Below are 19,134 nucleotides of genomic sequence, written 5' to 3'. Positions count from 1 at the left end.
GACAATGGAGACAGCATTAGCCAGGGCCTTGGTCAGGTCACTGCAGAGGTAGTTGTATCCCCAAAGAACACTCCTGTGTGGCTCGAAGTCTTTATTCGAAGGCATATCCACCCAGAAAAATGCTTCTGAGCAGGAGAGGGAGGGACTAGGGTGAATCACTGGAATCAAGTTTCTCAGAAAGCCAGCTTTGGAGGAGATTTATTGGGAAGACACACCTGAAGGCACGGAGGATTTTGGCCCTGACTCTGGGCACGTCCGAATACGAGAAGCAGGGAAGAGATTTAGCCTCATTTTGCAGCTCTGTCTACTGGGATTCTCCCAGCATGTGGGCTGGACTCTTCCATGCTTTCCCATAAGTGGAGAAGACTGATGATCACAGTAAGGTATATGCCAGTCTCTTCTCTGCCAGCCTTGAACAAGTTTCCCCACCCCAGAGGACCAAATCTGTCCGAGAAGCCCTGGAAAGTCCCTTCCTGAATTGCCTTTTTAGGATCTGCTTGACTCATGATACCTTTGCTCTCCAGGGAAGTAGCTGTGAATTCCCCAGGCTGACTCCTGTTTCCAGGTGATGGAGAGACAGACAAAAAACAGAGGTATCCTTTCAGATGGCGGCAAATGCAGTCAGAGACACAGTCAGATGGCATGCACTGGTGTGAGCGAAGGGTAGGCAAAAAACCAAACCAAACCAAAACAACCAAAAAAAAAAAAACCTCAAACAAACAAACAAAAAAACAAACAAAAAAACGAACAAGCAAACAAAAAAACACCCCAGAAAGCAAAACACTCTCCAAACAGTTTTGGGGGGAGGTGTTAAAATTAACGGCACATCTTCCAGGACAGAAAGGAAGCTAAGGTGGCTAGAAAGAGATATTGGGTCATACATGTCCCCCATCTATGCTTAGTTATTGACTAAGAAGGAGAATTGCTATGCTTTTAAAGAGATAAGTTTGATTTGATTTCATTCTCTGCATCCCAGAGGAGTGGGGTCCCAGGTGTTACCAGCCTTTCAGGCTTGGGGTGGGGCAAGGTCGGGGGGTGCCCCAACGGTGAGGACCTGGCTCCTAGTGTAGGTGGGTGTCGGGAGCCTCCCTGGCCAATGTGCATCTATTTCAGGGCCTCCCATGTGTGCCGGTCCCACCCTGGTCCAGGAGAACTAGTTCTTCACTGAGCACCTACCCACAGTTATGCATCCAAGTTTGGGTCACAATTGGGGAGTGCCCATCCATATCCGTATGTCCAACCCCATCCAAGTCCCCAGTTCCAGCCCTGGCCCCACTCACATTTTCACTGAACCTATCTCTTTTTTTCCCCTGAGGAACATAAATCCCACCTGAGGCTTAAAGCTGGATTAAACCCAGAGCGGTCACCCCAGCTTCTGGGGAACATGGGTTGGATTAGAGGGGATATATATATATATATATATATATATATATATATATATATATATATATATGAGAATTATTGCTACTGAGTCATTATTGGGGAGACAGCTTTTCAGGGGGTGGAAATAGTTCTGTCTATACATGGTCACCCCATCCTCTTCTATACCTCAATCATATTCCATCTGTCACCCAAGTCCTCTCCTATCCAGGCCTCTAGGATACCTATGAACCCCTACCTCCTCACTCCCACACATTCATCTTACTGCTAGATTAGAAGGTTACAGTTGGACCTCTTACCCTCAGTGCCCTAGGATCTGGCATCCCCAAGGGGCCTGGGATGATGTTTTCCACGTCTCAATCTATCCCTTCCGGCATCTTCATTAGCAGCCCCCTGGAGGCATAGTCTCCAGGGTAGGGGAGTGGCTAGAAAGTAGTAGGCTAGGAACATTTGCATGGATTGCTCTTGAGATGCAAATTTGTATATTCAAGTTCTCAGGATCTGCAGAGTCATAAGGGTGGCCAAGCAGGGCCCAGGATGGCGGGCCTGACCTGCCTGACAGCTCCATCCTCAGCTTAGGATGGCATTGTGCCTAGGGGAACGAGACAGCCTGCCAGTCACCCAGAGATTGGGCCATGACCTTCATCCTCAGCATTCCATCTTCTTCATCCTTCTTCTTAACCCATTCCCCACACCCATCGTTCTTCCTGAATGTAGTTTAACCTAGTTTTCCTCTCTGAATCTCACCTACCCCTACCCCTGACCATCGTCTTCTTATTACTAACTCACCCAAGCATTGTGTCTCAGGGTCAGTGATTAAGAGCATGGGCTGTTTTCCCAGACCACCCTTGTCAGAGGGCTCATACCTGCCTGTTTCTGATGCATCCAACACCCTTGAGCTCCACAGGGGTTCCTCTCATGATTAAAAATAAGATGATCTATTTGCTTTGTTTTTGTTTTTCAAGATAGGATTTCTCTGTGTAACAGTCCTGGCTATACTGGAACTTACTTTGTAGACCAGGTTGGCCTCCATCTCTCAGAGATTCACCTGATTCTGCCTCCCAAGTGCTGGGATTAAAGGCATATGCCACCAAGCCAAGCTAAAAATGAAATAGATCTTAAAAAAAAAAAAGATTTAGCCAGCTGGTGGTGGCAGACGTCTTTAGTTCCAGCACTCGGGAGGCAGAGGCAGAGGCAGAGGCAGAGGCAGAGGCAGAGGCAGAGGCAGAGGCAGAGGCAGAGGCAGGCATTATCTGTGAGTTCCAGGACAGCCAAGGCTACACAGAGAAACCCTGTCTTGAAAAACGAACAAATACAAAACTCATGTTTCAAGAGTCTCCTTGATTTCTGCCAGGTACCATGGCAGGAGATGGGGAGAAACCCAGACTAAATAAATTACAAATTGCATAATCAAGTAGGGTAAATGGATAGAAAGCAGAGATGTTGACTATAATGCTGAGAACCATTTATAGTTAAATTTAGCCTTGTTTACAAAAGCCCCAGGGTGGTTTTTTTTGTTTTGTTTTGTTTTTTGTTTTTTTGTTTTGTTTTGTTTTTTTTGCTTTGTTTTATTTTTGTTTGTGTTTTTGTTTTCAGTGCTGGGGATCAAATCCAGGGCTTAAACCTAGTAAACAAGCCCCATACCACTCCTAGCCTCCAACTCCTGTACTTCATCATGTCTTCCCTCCCCTGATTTATTTTTCCCCTTCAACACATATTGCCACTTAATGTTATTCAGTTTCTTTGGATGTTATGTAATGTTATCTATTTCCCTCATTAGAATGTTAGTTCCATGAGTGCACGGTTTGTTTTGGTTACACCATGTTCTCCAAGCTGGATACAGAGCTGGGCACGCAACAGGGGCTGATGAATGAAGAAAATGCACATGGTATCATCCTGAAGGCAAAGAAGAGATGCTGCCAGGCTTGATGAGGCATGGTGGGGAGCACCAGGTGACATCAGCAGATTTGAGTCATGAAAAAGTCATTTCAATCCCTAGCCCCAGCCGCATTCCTATTTCTAAACTAAGCCGAAATGCAGTCACCTCCAACCCGGAACGACTGGTACCCTTCTCTGTCTCAGAGTCCGAGTTCCCTTGTTGCTAACTTGGCATGGTCACCGTGTAACCTTCTCTTGATGGTGACAGGAGGGTGCCACCAGGGAGGAAACCAGAGCTGGTACTTCCTGGTTGGCAGGTGCTGCCCTGGGAGGTGGAAGGGAAGAGGGCAGTCCCAGAAGACAGGGGCATGACTCTCTCCTCACTCTCTCTGGGTCCCGAACACTCGAACACTCCGGGTGGGAACAGAAGTCTTCATTGTTCTCGGTTCAGACCCTGGGCTTTTATCTCCAGGCCCCGCCCATCCCAGTCCTTCCCTACTTGAGCTATTATGATCCCATTCCAGATTTATTATCTTCAGATCATTTAATATGCAAAATTATAGTGAATAAATAAGCTTGCAGCTCCTTGTCTTCTTCTTGATACTCAGTAAGTTCCAGGTCGATTTCCTGCCTTGTGTCTGTGGGGTTTGGAGGAGTGCGCTCTACTCTGTGGAGGGAAGGAAGTGAGAGAAAGACAGAGGTAAGAAACGGCTAGGTCCTCGACCAACTCAATCCTATCAGATCCTAACCCTCATTCCAGATCTTTCTTGTCCCATTCTTTTTCTTTAAGTTATTTATTTGGTGTATGTATGTGTGTACATATGAGAATATGAGCCACAGTACATGTTTGGGGGTCAAAGGTCAACATCCATAAGTCAGTTCTTTCTTTTGACCATGTGGGTCTGGGGACTCAAACTCAGGTCAGGTCATTAAACATGCATATTTACCAACTGAACAATCTCTGACTCTCTTCTCCTTCCATTTTTTTTTTTTTTTGAGATTGCATCTCACTATCTACTATCTAGTCCTAATTGGCCTGGAATTTGCTAAGTAGACCAGGCTGGCTTTGAACTCACAGAGATCTACTTGTCTGTGCCTCTAGCCATCATGATCAGCATTTTCTTTCAGGCTTTCTTTCTTTTTCTTTTTCTTTTTCAAAAAGATTTTCCTGGTAAGGGTATGTTCTTTATGAAATGGAAGAACAGCATAGATTTAGTAAAATATGCCAAGCGCCCTGTAGATCAGCCAGACCATCAGAGAGAACATTCTAGCTGCCTACAAGCCTTCCCCATTCCGGAAGCACTCGCTGGCCTGAGCTGTGTAAGAGTTTGCCTGTTCGAGAATTTTGGATCAATGTAGTTAAAAGAGCATCTTATGTCTGAATGTATGACATCTTTCCCATTATATCATCTAGGGCCATCACCTACAAAATGTCTTAATTTGGGGCCTCTCGTGTGGCTCAGCAGGTAAGAGCGCTCACTGGAGCTCTTCCAGAGGGCCGGGGTTTGATTCCAAGCACCCACATGGTGGCTCACAACCTTCTATATAACTCCACTTCCAGGGGATCCAGTGTCACCTTTTGGCCTCTGCAGGTACCAGGTACCCAAGAGCTGCACAGACATCCATACATCTAAAACAACAACAACAGAAAAAATTCTTTAATTCAATTTTTTTTTTTTTTTTTTTTTTGTGCGATGGTCTCCCTGTGTAGCTCGGACTTTGGTGGCACTGTGTCAGCCTCCAAGCAGCTGGAATTAGAGGTGTGACCATCTCTAGCTTACATTTTCCTTTTGGAGTTTGGGGGGTTGAACTCAGGGTCTCCCACATTCTCTTCAAGTTCTCTACCGCTGAATTGCACCTCCAGCTTTTTAGTTTAATTCTCCTGCCTCAACTTTTCACTCGGCCTTCAATTTGTGTATGCAGTATCAATTCTTCCTAAGTAAATATCGACTGGGAAAGAAGCAATAGGTCCTACTTCCAGATCCAAATCTCTTTACCCATAGCCTTCTAGGGACTCTCTGATCTCTTGTGGTGTTTAGTTCCTGCCTTCAGTAATCTTCCTGACCTATCCTGGGTTCTAATGCAAACGCAGAAGCCCATCCCGGGGAGGACACTGGACAGCTCGTCTGTATCACTCATGCCTTCCAAAGCAGGTCACTTCTGACTTTGGCCAAGCTCAGCAGGGGTGCCTGGTGCTACAATCGAGGGGGCGAACCGGACAAAGGAGCTTATTAGTTTGATAAAGATCTGAAGTCCCTGCCCCGCCCACTCCCCCAACTTCCCTGGGGCCCTGGCTCAGCCTGGACAGCTCCCACACCCTGAAGGCTGCTTCAGCCTCAGCATCTTCCGTACGCCCTCTCAGAGGCAGACCGAGCGCCCTGCCTATGGTCCCTCCCCATCAGTTCCTATAGGGCTCAAGCTCAGACGCCTGCTCACCAGCCTTTGGCCCGGCCCCGCCCCACCTGCTCGGCTCACATCCCGCCCGCCAAGGGCAGCAGCTGCTCCCGGCTCCAGAGGCATCCTCCGGGCAGTGGTTCCCGCTGACTGTTCCATCTCGGAGTTTGATCCAGTCAACTCTTTCTCTGCCTGGCTTCCCTTACCTACGTTGTTTCCAACCGTGAGGCCCTAGCCATCGTGTCCGGGATTGAACTCTCTCTTGCCTCCTGAAGAGCGGCCATGGCCACCTACAAAGTCAAGGTGGCCACGGGCACTGATTTCTTTTCGGGGACGCTGGACTCCATTTCACTGACCATCGTGGGAACGCAAGGAGAGAGCCATAAGCAGCTGTTGAACCACTTTGGGAGAGACTTTGCCACTGGGGCGGTAAGTGTGCGAGTCACCCAGGACAGATGGAAGCTCAGGAAGGATGGAGGCATCGGGAAAGGAGCCAGAGCTGGGTCAGGCGAGTGGAGAAGCCTCCGTGGACTCCCAAGTCTCCCTACCCTCTTTCCCCCCCACAACCATCTCTCCTCTGCTCCCTCTTTTCTCATCCCTCCCAAACGACCCATCCATCTCCCTCCTGTTTCCTTGTTCTTTCTCTCTCTCTCTCTCTCTCTCTCTCTCTCTCTCTCTCTCTCTCTCTTTCTCTCCAACCCCCTGGGCTCCCTAGCTTCTCTCTGAGCTCATCCATCTCAGCCCTCTTCCTTAAGGTCCCTTCCATTCTTACCCCCTCTATCACCTCTCTTCTCCATTCTCAATCTTTCTCAGCCAAGTTGCATCACAACTGGCTTCCATTTGCATTGGATTCTGTGACTTCAAATGGCATCCGACCAGCCTGGCCAGTGGGGACCTGCTTTGCCCTGATGGAAGCCACTCTTGGTGATTTTGATAGCCACCTGCTCCTGTGTGACCTGAATAGGCTCCTATAGGCTCCTTCATCTGTGTGGTCACTTCTTAAGAAGTAGGAGCATGGCCTGAGGGACCCCTCTTTCCACTCTAAGACTGAAGGATGCCAGGAAGGCCTGGCCTTTGACTCCTTTGTTATCAACTCCCGGAGACTCTAAATGGCTCCTGCAGCCTCAAGTGGCTGGGGAAGAGGGTAGAAGACAGGACTTTAGGAGCTGGGAAGGAGGGATAAGCCTGGGGTCTTTCCTGCCTTGGGTAGATGGGCCCAACAGAGGGCAACCAAGTTAGAAGGCTCCCAGCTGTGCCCACTCACCATCTTTGTTCTATGCACTCTCCAGTTCAGGCGGTGACTGTCACTAACATGAGTAGGACCTGGGTAGAGGGTAAGCCTCATGGGAGGTCTGAGGAACTGATGAAGTCAGTCACCCCTGTGTTCTGTGCAGGTGGATGAGTACACGGTGCAGTGCCAGCAGGACCTGGGAGAGCTTATCATCATCCGTCTGCACAAGGAGCCCCATTCCTTCTTACCCAAGGACCCCTGGTACTGCAACTATGTGCAGATCTGTGCCCCCAACTGCCGTGTCTACCACTTCCCAGCTTACCAGTGGATGGATGGCTATGAGACCCTGGCACTCCGGGAGGCCACAGGTGAGCCAGCACCAGCCACCGTATCTCACGCAGTGAGTTTCCTCCCTCTAGCCCAGCTTTGCTAGATTGGCCATTCTGGGATCCTATCAAGTCGATAAGGCATCTCCTGCCATGGTCATCCTCAGTCACTGTTGCTGCTTTGGGCCCAGCTTGGGGCTGCACACTGGAGGAACCCAAGTGTGTGAGGTCCAGGGACCACTGTGAGCATCATGCAGCAGCATGTGAGCAGGAAGTGAACATCCCCAGATCACTCTTCCCCTTCATCCTTCACTCTCCCTTGGCTCCTACTGGATGCCAGGCATGCTACAAAGACCTCTGAAGCAGGGTTCGGTTTTTATAAAAGGATGCTCCATTGTTCCAGCTGAATTTGTGTTCTACTTAGAAGTCTTATTAGTTTTCTTAGCTCTCTAGGTCACCAAGGCATTGTATATGGTCTGACTGTTTGTTTGTTTGAGAAAGGGTCTCTCTCTGTAGTCTTGACTGTCCTGGAGTTCACTGTGTAGATCAATGATCCCACAGAGATCCTCCTACTCTGCCTCCTGAGTGCTGGGATTAAAGGCATATGCTACCATGCCAAGCTTTGTGTTTGATATTGATTTTTTTCTTTTTGTTTATTTTGTGTGACAGGGGAGGTCAAAGGACAATTTGTGGGAACTGGTTCTCTCTTTCTACCATGTGAATCCTGCTGATATTAGACCATATATATTACAATTTATATAACGTATATATTGTATGTATTGTATATATGACGCTCCATTGTTCCAGCTGGATTTGTGTTCTACTCAGTAATCCTATTAGTTTTTTATCCATGTTATGTTATTATTATAATATTAATATATGTTCTCTATATAATATATATAGTATGTATTTATATGCTAATGGGCCATTATGTTGCTCCAGAGGACTCTGCTATCCCTATGGGATACCTTAGTTTCTTAACAGGATTCATTGCTATTCCCAAAGGCCTCCTTTATCCATCAAGGGTCCTCCCTGCTCCCATAGGAGACCTTGTTCTTCATTCAGGCTTCCTGGCTGCTACTAGATGGAGGGAATGACAGACCTGGTAGCAGAGCAAAGCTGCCTTGCTTTTTTTGGCGGGGAGGGGAAGGATGTGAGGTTGCTACTAAGGGAGAAAGCTAGGACCCGAATACCTGGGCTTCCCACATCCACTTCTGCCATGAGCCTTCACCTAGCCTCCTAAGTGAGCTTCCTAAGCGTGGCTGTGGCATGGCAGCAAGGGGGCACATCTCTTATACGCCAGACGCTACCCCTTGCAGGGCTTCTGTCTAAGGAGGAAGGGGCATAACTGAGGATGGTGGTGTCTAGCATCTCATCCTCTGGGCAGAAGACTACTCATTCATTTCCCTGTGCTAGAATATTCTCCTTGGAGGAGGGAATGGGGCCTAAGCCAAGGGGAAAGGAGAGGCTGAGGCTGGAGAGGTAGGGCTAGGGGAGGGTGCGGATGTTATCATGAGAGTCACCGGGGACGCAGAGTACCTTCCCATGGTGATAGGTCTGTGTGGCATGGAAGGGGATGGGCAGGGGACAGGCAGGTGACACTAGCTGGCTGGGCAAGAATGGGGTTGGGTGGGGTGGCTGCCACGCAACACCAGGGCAGGGAGACTTGAGTCATCTGCTGGGCCCTCGAAGGAGTTAGGCTTCCGCCCTGGGGATGGAGCCAAGCTGGGGATCTGGGTTGCATAACTTCAGGGGGCACCATTCCCAGAGTGCACCAGGAGGAGCGGAGGCATAAGGAAATCAGAGGAGGATGGATGGCAGGGTGAGGGCCCTGAGAGAAACGATGATGCTGTCCTGACGGGCACATACCAGCCTGGGGCAGTCAGCCAGGAGGCTGGAGAGAGTTGGATCTGGAGTTTCATTGTCATCTCAGTCATTTTTGTTTCCTGGACATCTAGGCCTGCTTCTGTGATCTTTTCAGGTGTGGTACTTTTGTCTGTAAAACGAATGAACAACAGAACCTACTTCACAGTAGATGTGAAGATCCACTGACGTAACACCTCAAAGGAGCTGCAAAAGGCTTAACTGGCGAGGTTGTTACTAGGTGAGGGATGTGGGCCAGAAGTAGCCTGCCTTGGACCAAATCACAGCTTAGCTGCTTTTCATGCTAATACTGTTTTCCCCTTGTAAATGAGCATGATAGGACAGCATCTAGTTAAAGATGTTAGGGTCAGAAGCAGTTTGAAATCTAGATTTTCTTTAGAAGCTATATACATGTGTATGTTCATATGTGTGCATATGTACATATATACTATAAAACCACATATTTTGTTTTATGTAAATATAAAATATTTATTTTTGTTTTATGTGTATGGATTTTTTTGCATGCAATGCATACAAAAAATTTAGATCCCAACCAATGAGTTTATTATGAAGCAGACTGGATTTCTACAGACTTTTGTGTTCTGGATTTGTGGGTTATTTCTCTATCCCATTACATTGTTCCCGTGTCGCTTACACTACATGCATGCCTAGCGCCTAAGGCCAGGAGAGGGCCAGCATCCTATGGGTACCGGAAACCAAATCTGGGTCCTCTGCAAGAACAGCGAGTGCTCTTAGCTAGTGAGCCATCTCTCCAGTCCCAGATGCCTAGATTTGTCTTTATCTTTGTATCTACAGGTTGGGTATTTCTTATCTGAAATGGTTGGCTCAAAAGCATTTTGGATTTTTAAAAAATATTTGCATACACATGAGCTATCTCGGTGATGAGACTCAATTAGGTTAGATCTGATTAGACATCAGATTTCTTTGTTTCATTTATAATTTTGATACTTAGGCTGAAGGAATTTATACAACACTTTAGTGTGCCTGCATTTTCTTATTATGACATGAGGTCAGGGTATGGAATTTCCCACTTATGACTTTCTATTGGCATTCAAGAAACTTAAAATTTGGAAACATTTTGGATTTTTAGACTAGAAATCTCTCTCTGTCTCTCTCTGTCTCTGTCTCTGTCTCTCACATATGAGGTATGTGAAACTTCTATCACTAGGGTATTTCTAATCACACATACTAATATTTCTAATCAAAACTATAGTCATGTCTGGTGAGTCAAATAGACGATACAACCAGACATAAAGGTGCACGCCTGCAATCCCAGCACTTGGCAGACTGAGGCAAGAGGAACACGACTTCCAGACTAGCCTGAAATACATATAGAAATCCTGTACAAACAAACCCTATATGTAGCTTCAGGTAAACTTAGATCCCAGCCAATGAGTTTATCGTGAAGCAGACTGGATTTCTAGAGACTTTCGCATTCTGGATTTCTGGAAAGGGAGTTATTCATCTATCTCATTAGATTGTTCTTGTGTAGCTTAAATTATTAATATAAACATAGTGTGTTAGAAAGTAGTGCCTTGCATGTGAATTCTCCAGAGCTTTTGGTCACCATGACTTCAGCGGGGCTAGAAGGAGAACTTCATAGAGAGCGCGAAGGTCAGAGCAGAAGTATGGGGGAGATTTTAGCAGGGAGACGGAGCATCTCTCTTCTACAGGGGCCTCCCCTATGCTTAGCTCCCCTTCTGAGCGCTGACCCGGGGATGGGTGCCTTCTCTTTGAAGACAGCAGGGGTGGGCAGGGGATAGGGACAGCCTTGAAGCTCCTCTCTGGTCTCCCTACAGGAAAGACAACAGCAGACGACACACTCCCCATCCTTTTGGAACACAGACAAGAAGAGATCAGAGCCAAGAAGGACTTCTACCAGTGAGTGGGAGGGCACCATGGGAGGTCCAGAGCTTGGTGGTGGGTATGGACAGCTATGCCCTGACTGGAGTAATTCTTGGGTGTCAGGGCCCACGAACCTGGTTTCTCTTTGCAGCTGGAGGGTCTTTGTTCCTGGCCTTCCCAACTATGTGGACATTCCTAGTTATCACCCTCCTGCCCGGCGGTGCCGCAACCCCAACCGGCCTGAGTAAGGATCAGAAGCTGGCCTAGCCCCCCTCCCACAAGACCAGTGTCTGCCCCTCCCTGCCTTCCTTCCACAAGAACAGTACCTGCCCCTCCTTGCTTCCTTTCCACAAGACTGGTACTTGCCCCTCCTACTCCCCTTCCACAAAACTGGTACCTACCCCTCCCTGTTCCCTTTCCACAAGACCAGTACCTGCCCCTCCCTGCCCCCTGGACAGCAGGCTCCACACTCCAGCTTCTCTCTCTCCACACAGGTGGAATGGTTATATTCCAGGATTCCCAATTCTCATCAACATTAAGGCCACTAGGTTCTTAAACTCAAATCTTCGTTTCTCCTTCGTCAAGACAGCTTCCTTCTTCTACCGCCTAGGGCCCATGTGAGTGTGTGTGAGTGAGGGCACCTGCAGAGACACTCCTCTCTCCCACCCCTGCCCCATCTCCCCACTTCAGAATGGCCTCAGGTCAGAAAGACTGGGGGAGGTGGGAGGCGGCAGGGTGGGTGGGAAACAGTGGAAAACCTGACACTTGACACTCACAGACCAGAACAAAAAGACCCTGAAACACAGTCACCCAGAGACTGCAGTGAGTAGGTGGCCTTGTCATTTCCCTGTGTACCTAGCTCCCCTTTAACATGCTGCTCCTCGGATCTCCCTTCTAGGGCGCTGGCCTTCAAACTGCGTGGCCTGGTGGATCGCAAACGTTCCTGGAAGAGACTAAAGGACATTAAGAATATCTTTCCTGCTACCAAGACTGTTGTCTCTGGTATGGAGAGGGTGACCCCAAGAGAACATGAGGCAGTCAGGTGCTTTCTGGGGCAAGAGGAAGCCTCATCTCATGGGGTCAGTGGGTTCAGATGGGAGCAACTGTTGTAACATGAAGGACTTGCTTGTTGGGGTATCTGTCCCACCCAGTACCCCACAACCGGCAAGTTCCAAAGAAAATCACATGGAGTCTACATTAGGTTATAAACTGATTGGCCCATTAGCTCAGTCTTCTTATTAACTAATTCTTACATCTTACGGTAACTCATAATTCTTGTGTGTATTAGCCATGTGGCTCAGTACCTTTTTCCAGCAGTCAGCTCACATGTTGCTTCTTTGGTGATCTGGACAGGAATGGCAGAGGGAGCTTCCTGCTTCCCAGAATATTCCTGTTCTCATCACCCTGCCTCTACATCCTGTCTGGTTGACCCACCTATACTTCCTGCCTGGCCAATCAGTGTTTCATTAAAATACATGATTGACAGAATACAGATAATTCTCCCACACCAAGCAACGGAAGGGTCATTTGAAAATCAGGTGGCGCACCCTGTTTGAGACTTCTTGAAGATCATCATCCTGTGTCCCTTTGGTCATTCAACGCAAAGCTAGGAACTTCCTGTCCCTTCCAGAGTCATCTTGATGTCCACTTTTTTTTTTATTACATTTCCCCATCTCTGAGAGGGTGCCGGACTTCACCGTGACATTCCTGTGTTATTTCCCCAGAGTATGTGGCTGAGCACTGGATGGAGGACAGCTTCTTTGGATACCAGTACCTCAATGGCCTCAACCCAGGCCTGATCCGAAGATGTACGCAGCTCCCAGACAAATTCCCAGTTACAGATGAGATGGTGGCCCCATTCCTGGGTGAGGGAACCTGCCTACAAGCAGAGCTAGAGGTGAGTCCCTCTCTGGCTTACCAAGGGCATGGTCCCTGGCTTTTTCTTGGGCATCTCTATGCCTTTCCATAGACAAGGTCTATTTGAGTCTCACCCATGCCAGCACCCCCCCCCCCCGCTTCCCTATCCCCATCCAACCACTGAGCCTTGGGGGCGGTACTCTGGGTTGAAGGTACTCTATCTTAGTGACTAACTGCTTGTCCATTGTGATTTCCCTTCCAGAAGGGGAACATTTACCTGGCAGACTACCGCATCTTGGAGGGCATCCCCACTGTGGAGCTCAATGGTCATAAGCAGCATCACTGTGCCCCGCTCTGCTTGCTGCACTTTGGCCCTGATGGCAACATGATGCCCATTGCCATTCAGGTACGAAGGGAAGGTGAGGGTGGGGTTGCTATGTGTGTGTGTGTGTGGCCAGCGCTGATTCCACGTGCCTAAACGTCCCTCTGTATGTTTATGTTTGTGTAAGCCTGTGTACTTGTGTATATGTGGGCAAGTAAGTGTCCGTGTCAGTGTGTATGCCTGTGTAAAGTCCTGTGTACAACCCTGTGTGTGCATCTGAGATGACCCACACATGGTCATGTGGAGCCTGGGATGAGAACCATCTCCTTGCAGGTGCACACCTGGCTGCTGCCATTATGTGCCTATATATGAATCTGGAGCCTTGTGGTGCTCTCCTTTGTGGGCCCTAGGTGTAAAATGTGCATGCTGTGCACACGTAGATGCCCATATGCCAACGGGCCAGGCGATTGGTTGGAGCTTATCTTGTTGATGTCATTCCCTCACCCTCCTGCAGACCCACCTCTGCTGAAGCCCTGAGGGACTGACACTCAGCAGCTTCCTAGGCTTGTGGTCTGGCAGGAGAAGCAGCCGAGGCATCCCTTCCTCACAGATCCTCACAAGGGTCATTTACAAATAAGAAAAAGGTTCTTCTCTGGAGGCATCAGCCAAGCCCTGATGGTCTGGCTCCTAGGTGGGACAATGCAGGCTATAGTTCAGTGATGGCGTCCCCCCTCTCCCAGGCCCAGGAACTTGTCCAGTGCTTGCCCTGGTGGCTATGGAGGTTGTGATAGGAAAGGTTATCAGAAGAGGGAGTTTCTCAACCAGCCCCCCCACCCCACGTGGCTGACTTCCCTCCTCTTTCCTTTTCTCCTTTTCTTCTTCCTCCTTCTCTTCTTTCTCTCCGTCGCCTCCCTACCCCTCCTTTTCTTCTCCTCCTTCAGCAAGAAGTTTACTAACTAGTCCTGGCTGGCCTATAGCTGGCTGTGCAGACTTGGCTGACTTGGACCTCACAGAGATCCATTTGCCTCCACCTCCAGCGTGCTGGAATTCGGGGCTTGTACCATCACTATTCGATGCCTGGAGTTGCTGCTGCTGCTGCTGCTTCTCCTTCTTCCTTTGGTGTTTTGGGATAGGGTTTCACCTCAGCTGTCCTGGAACTTTGGCCTCAAACTCAGAGATCCACCTGCCTTCTTAAAGAAAGTGGGAGCTGCTGGGCAGAGGCAGGTTCAGGGAGATGGGTCAGGCACAGGGCGCAATAAGAGCCAATGTAGGGAAAGAAGAAGGACCCCAGGATGCTCAAAAGGCAGAGGGACTGTACAAAAGAGTACAGGACTCTTTTGCCTCCTCCAGTGGAGGTTTCTACCTTTATTAACCCACCTCTTTCCCCACCCCTAGCTCAGTCAGACTCCTGGGCCTGACTGTCCCATCTTTCTGCCCAATGACTCTGAGTGGGACTGGCTATTGGCTAAGACGTGGGTACGCTATGCTGAGTTCTACTGCCATGAGGCCATTGCCCACTTGCTGGAGAGCCACCTCATTGGGGAAGCTTTCTGTCTGGCCCTGCTGAGGAACCTACCCATGTGCCATCCCCTGTACAAGGTATAGGTTTGGGGGAAGGGCACTTTGAAAGCTTCTGGGTCAATTCTGTGGGTGGGGAGGGTGTTCAGTGAGCCCTGCGAGGCACCTGGGGGGATCCCCAGAGAAGGCCTGTAGTGGGAACTCCCCAAAGTATGTGGGGGTCTGATGTAGCAGGAGTTGGGGTGCTGAGGTCCTTGGGAGCAATCTCAACTCTCCTCATTGTCTCCTTGCCTTCTTGCCCAGCTCCTCATTCCTCACACCAGATACAACGTCCAGATCAACAGCATTGGGCGGGCCCTCCTTCTCAACAAGGGGGGCCTCTCTGCCAGGGTAAGACTCTTGCCCCGACTCCAGCATGACACTTGTTTTCTTCTGGCCTTTGCAGTTAGTCTTCAAGCGGAGCTGCCACTTGTTTAAGTTTGGGGTGGGACAAGGGGCAGCGTTTGAGAGGATGTTACATGGGGTACGGAGGCAGGCTCGGAGAAATGCTCACGTAATTCTTTCTTCCTCAAGGCCATGTCCCTGGGCCTAGAGGGTTTTGCGCAGGTGATGGTTCGGGCTCTGTCTGAGCTCACCTACAAAAGCCTCTGCATCCCCAATGACTTTGTGGAGCGTGGGGTCCAGGACCTGCCTGGGTATTATTTTCGTGATGACAGTTTGGCGGTGTGGTACGCCATGGAGAGGTGAGGTGGGGTCAGCAGCAGGTGGTACTCAGGTAGACAGACACTTGGAATGTTGGAGGGGTGTGGGAACCTTTAAGGACCTGGGCTTGGGTTTTCCTGGGTCTTGGGGTTGTTCATCCATCTACTGCCTGTGCCTGACGGACTGGATCACTCTTGCTTTGGCCTCCAGTCTAGACTCAGAGGTGCTTGAGGGCTCCCCTCCCGCTAGGCTCTTTCTGGGAAAGAAAGAGTAACTTTGTATACACTTTACAAAAAAGTGTTAAGTCGTTTCTGGTCTTGTCCATAACCCCCAAGGGCCTTGCCTACTACAGGCCTGGTGTGGCACTGCCGCCAGCCAAAGCCAGCATGACCTGAGGATGTGGGAGAAACTCTTAATGAGGCTCCATCTCCCGTGCAGGTACGTGACAGAGATCATCACTTACTATTACCCGAATGACGCAGCTGTGGAGGGTGACCTGGAACTGCAGTGCTGGGTGCAGGAGATATTCAAGGAGTGCCTCTTGGAGCGTGAGAGCTCAGGTACCGGCATGGGAGCCCAGAGGGACCTGGGACTCAGGGGACATCTCCAGGCCTGTCTCTTCCTGGTTTGTGCCTGTCTCCCTGTGGGCCGAAGAAGGTCCAAGCACTCTTCTGTCTAGGATCGGCACAGGGCCTTGCACTGAGCCTTAGAGCAGCAGCTGGGGTTCAGGGGACAAAGCACCTGTGCCTTGTCTGAGCTCAGGGGCTACACCTTGTCTCTGCTGAGACCCGGCAGTGTCCTAGGCCTTCTTCCTGGACATAAGCTTTTGTGGACTTGGAAATAAGTTGTGACATTCAGTGACAAAGGACAGTATATGGTGGTTGAGGAGCTACGGTGAGGGTGGGGGATGGCAGGCTCGAGGAGAAGAGTGGAAAACATCATGAGGTCATAATACTTAGGGACACGCTATGCAAATGCTTTGATGCACTGCTGCTGGCTACTGAGGCAGCAAAGGGGACCAAGACAGGTACTGGTGTCACCTCCGAGTTGCTCATGGACTGGCCTGGAGGGGTTGCACCGGCGAATAGGCATTTCCATCATGGCAGAACGAGAGCAGTTTAGAGGAGCCTGAGGCAAGAATGAAGGATCTGGACGAGGCCAAGGAGGCAGTTCACCCAGTGGGGAGTAGTGGGTGTATAGTGGGAGTGAGGAGGCCACAAGTCATGGTCTGGCTGAGACTGGGCATCTTGGGTGACGTTTAGCAAGAGCTGTGTGGGATGAGGCCAGCATGTGTCCTTTCCTGAGGGAGGGGCACATGAAGATGTGCTGCTGAGTGTCAGCTGCATGGAGAAAAAGCTAGAGGGGGCATGGGGAATACGTCCTCCTGCTGCTGGGGTTGAGGGTGGAGGGCAGCAGACTTCTGGTAGTGGATACCAAGCCATGTATCCTGGTTGAGAAGTCTGGGACTATCTGGAGTCACTGAGAGTTCTGCAAAAAAGCTAAGACTTATGTGTTAGGATATCGGCCCATGCAGATTTGCCGGACAGTTTAGGATGATGTTTTGGTATCCAGGAGGGAGGTGACCGGGGACTTAAGATAAGGGTTGTGAGGCTGCAACCCAGAGCTAACTAAGGACTGGAGAAGACAGAGCGTAGTCCTGGGATGGATTGGGAAGAAGGTTTTTGGCTACAGGAGGGCAGAGCAGGTTGAAAGAAGGAACCCCGGATAGCCAGTCACTCTATTGACTATCGATAGGGTCATCTGGGAGTAGAGGCGCCCTCTGCTGGGCACCAGCCTGGTCCGGGACTAACATGACACGGTCTGTTTCATCATCCTTCAGGCTTTCCCACCTGCTTACGAACTATACCTGAGCTGATCGAGTATGTCACAATGGTCATGTACACCTGCTCTGCCAGGCACGCAGCTGTCAACACGGGCCAGGTACCTGTGCTCACCCCAGCCCTCCTAAACAGTGGTTTCCAAACACAAGCCACACTCAGTCTATCCCGGGTCCAACCCCAGCTGGTCTCAACAGACTCCCTTTTTAACCTCAGTGCCAGTCGTAGCCCTGGCCCAGTTTCTCTGCCCCACCAGCCTGCAAGCCCATCAGTGATACCAGCTCCACCGATCCAACCCAGGGTCTTCTGGGGCAGGAGTCCAAGTCAACCACGGGAGGGGGTGCCCAGGCGTGGTTGGCGGGAACCGGGTATTTTCTCACCCAGAACACCTCTTCTACTCCACTCCAGCTAGAGTTCACGTCTTGGATGCCCAACTTCCCGTCGTCCATGCGGAACCCCCCGATGCAGACCAAGGGGCTGACTACTCTGCAGACCTACATGGACACTTTGCCGGATGTGAAGACCACGTGCATCGTGCTCTTAGTGCTCTGGACTCTCTGCCGCGAGCCTGACGACAGGGTGCGGGGCTCTTAAGCTTGGGCGGGGGGCGTGGCAAGGATGCTTGAGGGGTGGTGTCAGGGACAGGAAGCAGGAAGTGGGAGGCCACAGAAAGGAACGGGTAAGATGGCCTGGCTTGGTCTCAGCGCCTGGTTCTTTGTCCTGCAGCGACCGCTTGGCCACTTCCCAGACATCCATTTTGTGGAGGAGGCCCCTCGGAGGAGTATTGAGTCTTTCCGTCAGAACCTCGCCCAGATCTCTCACAACATCCGCCAACGCAATAAGTGCCTCACCCTCCCGTACTACTACCTGGACCCGGTGCTGATTGAGAACAGCATTTCCATCTAGTTCCGCTCTACCTTTCCACACACTAACTCCTATTTTCCAATAAAATCACTTCAAACACTGTCCTCGTGCTAAGAGTGTCTGGTGGTTTCCCGGGCAGCAGGCCGTGGTCTGGGGTGATCACATACACGGTCATGCTGTTTTTTGCCATCCAGGTAGGCATAGGGCAACACCAGGTTCCACTTCCAGGTTCCAATCCGAAATAGCCCTAGAGATTCAGGCCAGGCTGTTTCCGCCGCGGAGCGTCCTCGTCTAACTGCTTGCCTAGGTAGGTGCCCAGGCACTGCTGAGGGTGCAGAGGAAAGAAAAAACACTGGGACCTGGATCCCACCTTTCAACTCACAGTTCTGGTCCCTCCGAAGTGCCCATCTACAGAGACTTAGTTACCCAATCCCTACGCAGGGGAGCCAGACCCCAAGATGAGCCCAACTTGAAACATAAGCCAAAATGGATAAAAGATCATCAGTCAACAAGAAACCTCAACTACTCCAAACTCAGATACAAGACTCAGCACCACCTACTGGGAATCCATATCACTCTAAGTCACACCAGCAAGCTCCTGTAAGTCACTCCAAGGAACCCATCCTGCCAAGGGCATTCTTCAAGTAACCTGCTGTCCCCAAGATCTCTTCTCTATCGTCGCAAGACTCCCTCCCATCCCCACCTTGGACTTTGCTTCCTTTCATGGCTGATGTGTGACACATCCGGTAGGACACAAGAGCATGGGTCACGGCATTGAGCTCAGGAAGTGATACTGCCAAGTCGGCCTGACTTTTGGTGGTGGGTCGGGGTAGCGGCATGGTGGGTAGGAAAACTGGACATCCAGGGACTGAAGACAAGCTGACAGCCCAAATTTAGTCAGTACAGATCCACTTGTGTCCAGAGTCAGGACCCCCCAAAACCATCAAGAGACCTGATCCAACGCAAAAGCAAAGAGTATTATTATTATTATTATTATTATTATTATTCCAGCATGCTGGAGCTGACCATCCTTCACAAAGGCAGGATGGCAATCACCCCGAAAGGGAGGTGGGGGCTTCTTTTAAGCCTCAATGA

At 49.9% G+C, this 19,134-nt stretch overlaps 1 protein-coding gene across 1 annotated transcript; it reads left to right on the top strand.

The window, feature by feature from the left end:
- The first annotated feature begins 5,681 nt into the window (after nt 1-5,681).
- Alox12b (arachidonate 12-lipoxygenase, 12R type) lies at nt 5,682-18,141 on the top strand. Its single transcript, XM_048448028.3, has 15 exons — nt 5,682-6,081; nt 7,047-7,251; nt 10,893-10,974; nt 11,090-11,182; nt 11,433-11,555; nt 11,837-11,940; nt 12,663-12,835; nt 13,058-13,201; nt 14,513-14,716; nt 14,939-15,025; nt 15,209-15,378; nt 15,776-15,897; nt 17,178-17,278; nt 17,584-17,754; nt 17,902-18,141. The coding sequence occupies exons 1-15, from the start codon at nt 5,935-5,937 to the stop codon at nt 18,079-18,081; spliced, it is 2,106 nt and encodes a 701-aa protein (XP_048303985.3). The 5' UTR covers nt 5,682-5,934; the 3' UTR covers nt 18,082-18,141.
- The last annotated feature ends 993 nt before the right edge of the window (nt 18,142-19,134 follow it).

The sequence above is a fragment of the Myodes glareolus genome, chromosome 9 (genome assembly GCF_982192425.1).
Source record: "Myodes glareolus chromosome 9, mMyoGla1.1, whole genome shotgun sequence".
NCBI classification, from domain to species: domain Eukaryota; kingdom Metazoa; phylum Chordata; class Mammalia; order Rodentia; family Cricetidae; genus Myodes; species Myodes glareolus.
This window is presented reverse-complemented; position numbering and strand designations above follow the sequence as displayed.

Excerpts from the sequence above, each read along its gene's own strand:
- Alox12b (XM_048448028.3), top strand. The coding sequence starts at position 5,935 with ATGGCCACCTACAAAGTCAAGGTGGCCACGGGCACTGATTTCTTTTCG. Across the intron at positions 6,082-7,046 it reads GAGACTTTGCCACTGGGGCG|GTGGATGAGTACACGGTGCA; the intron begins GTAAGTGTGCGA and ends TGTTCTGTGCAG. Across the intron at positions 17,755-17,901 it reads GCCGCGAGCCTGACGACAGG|CGACCGCTTGGCCACTTCCC; the intron begins GTGCGGGGCTCT and ends TTTGTCCTGCAG.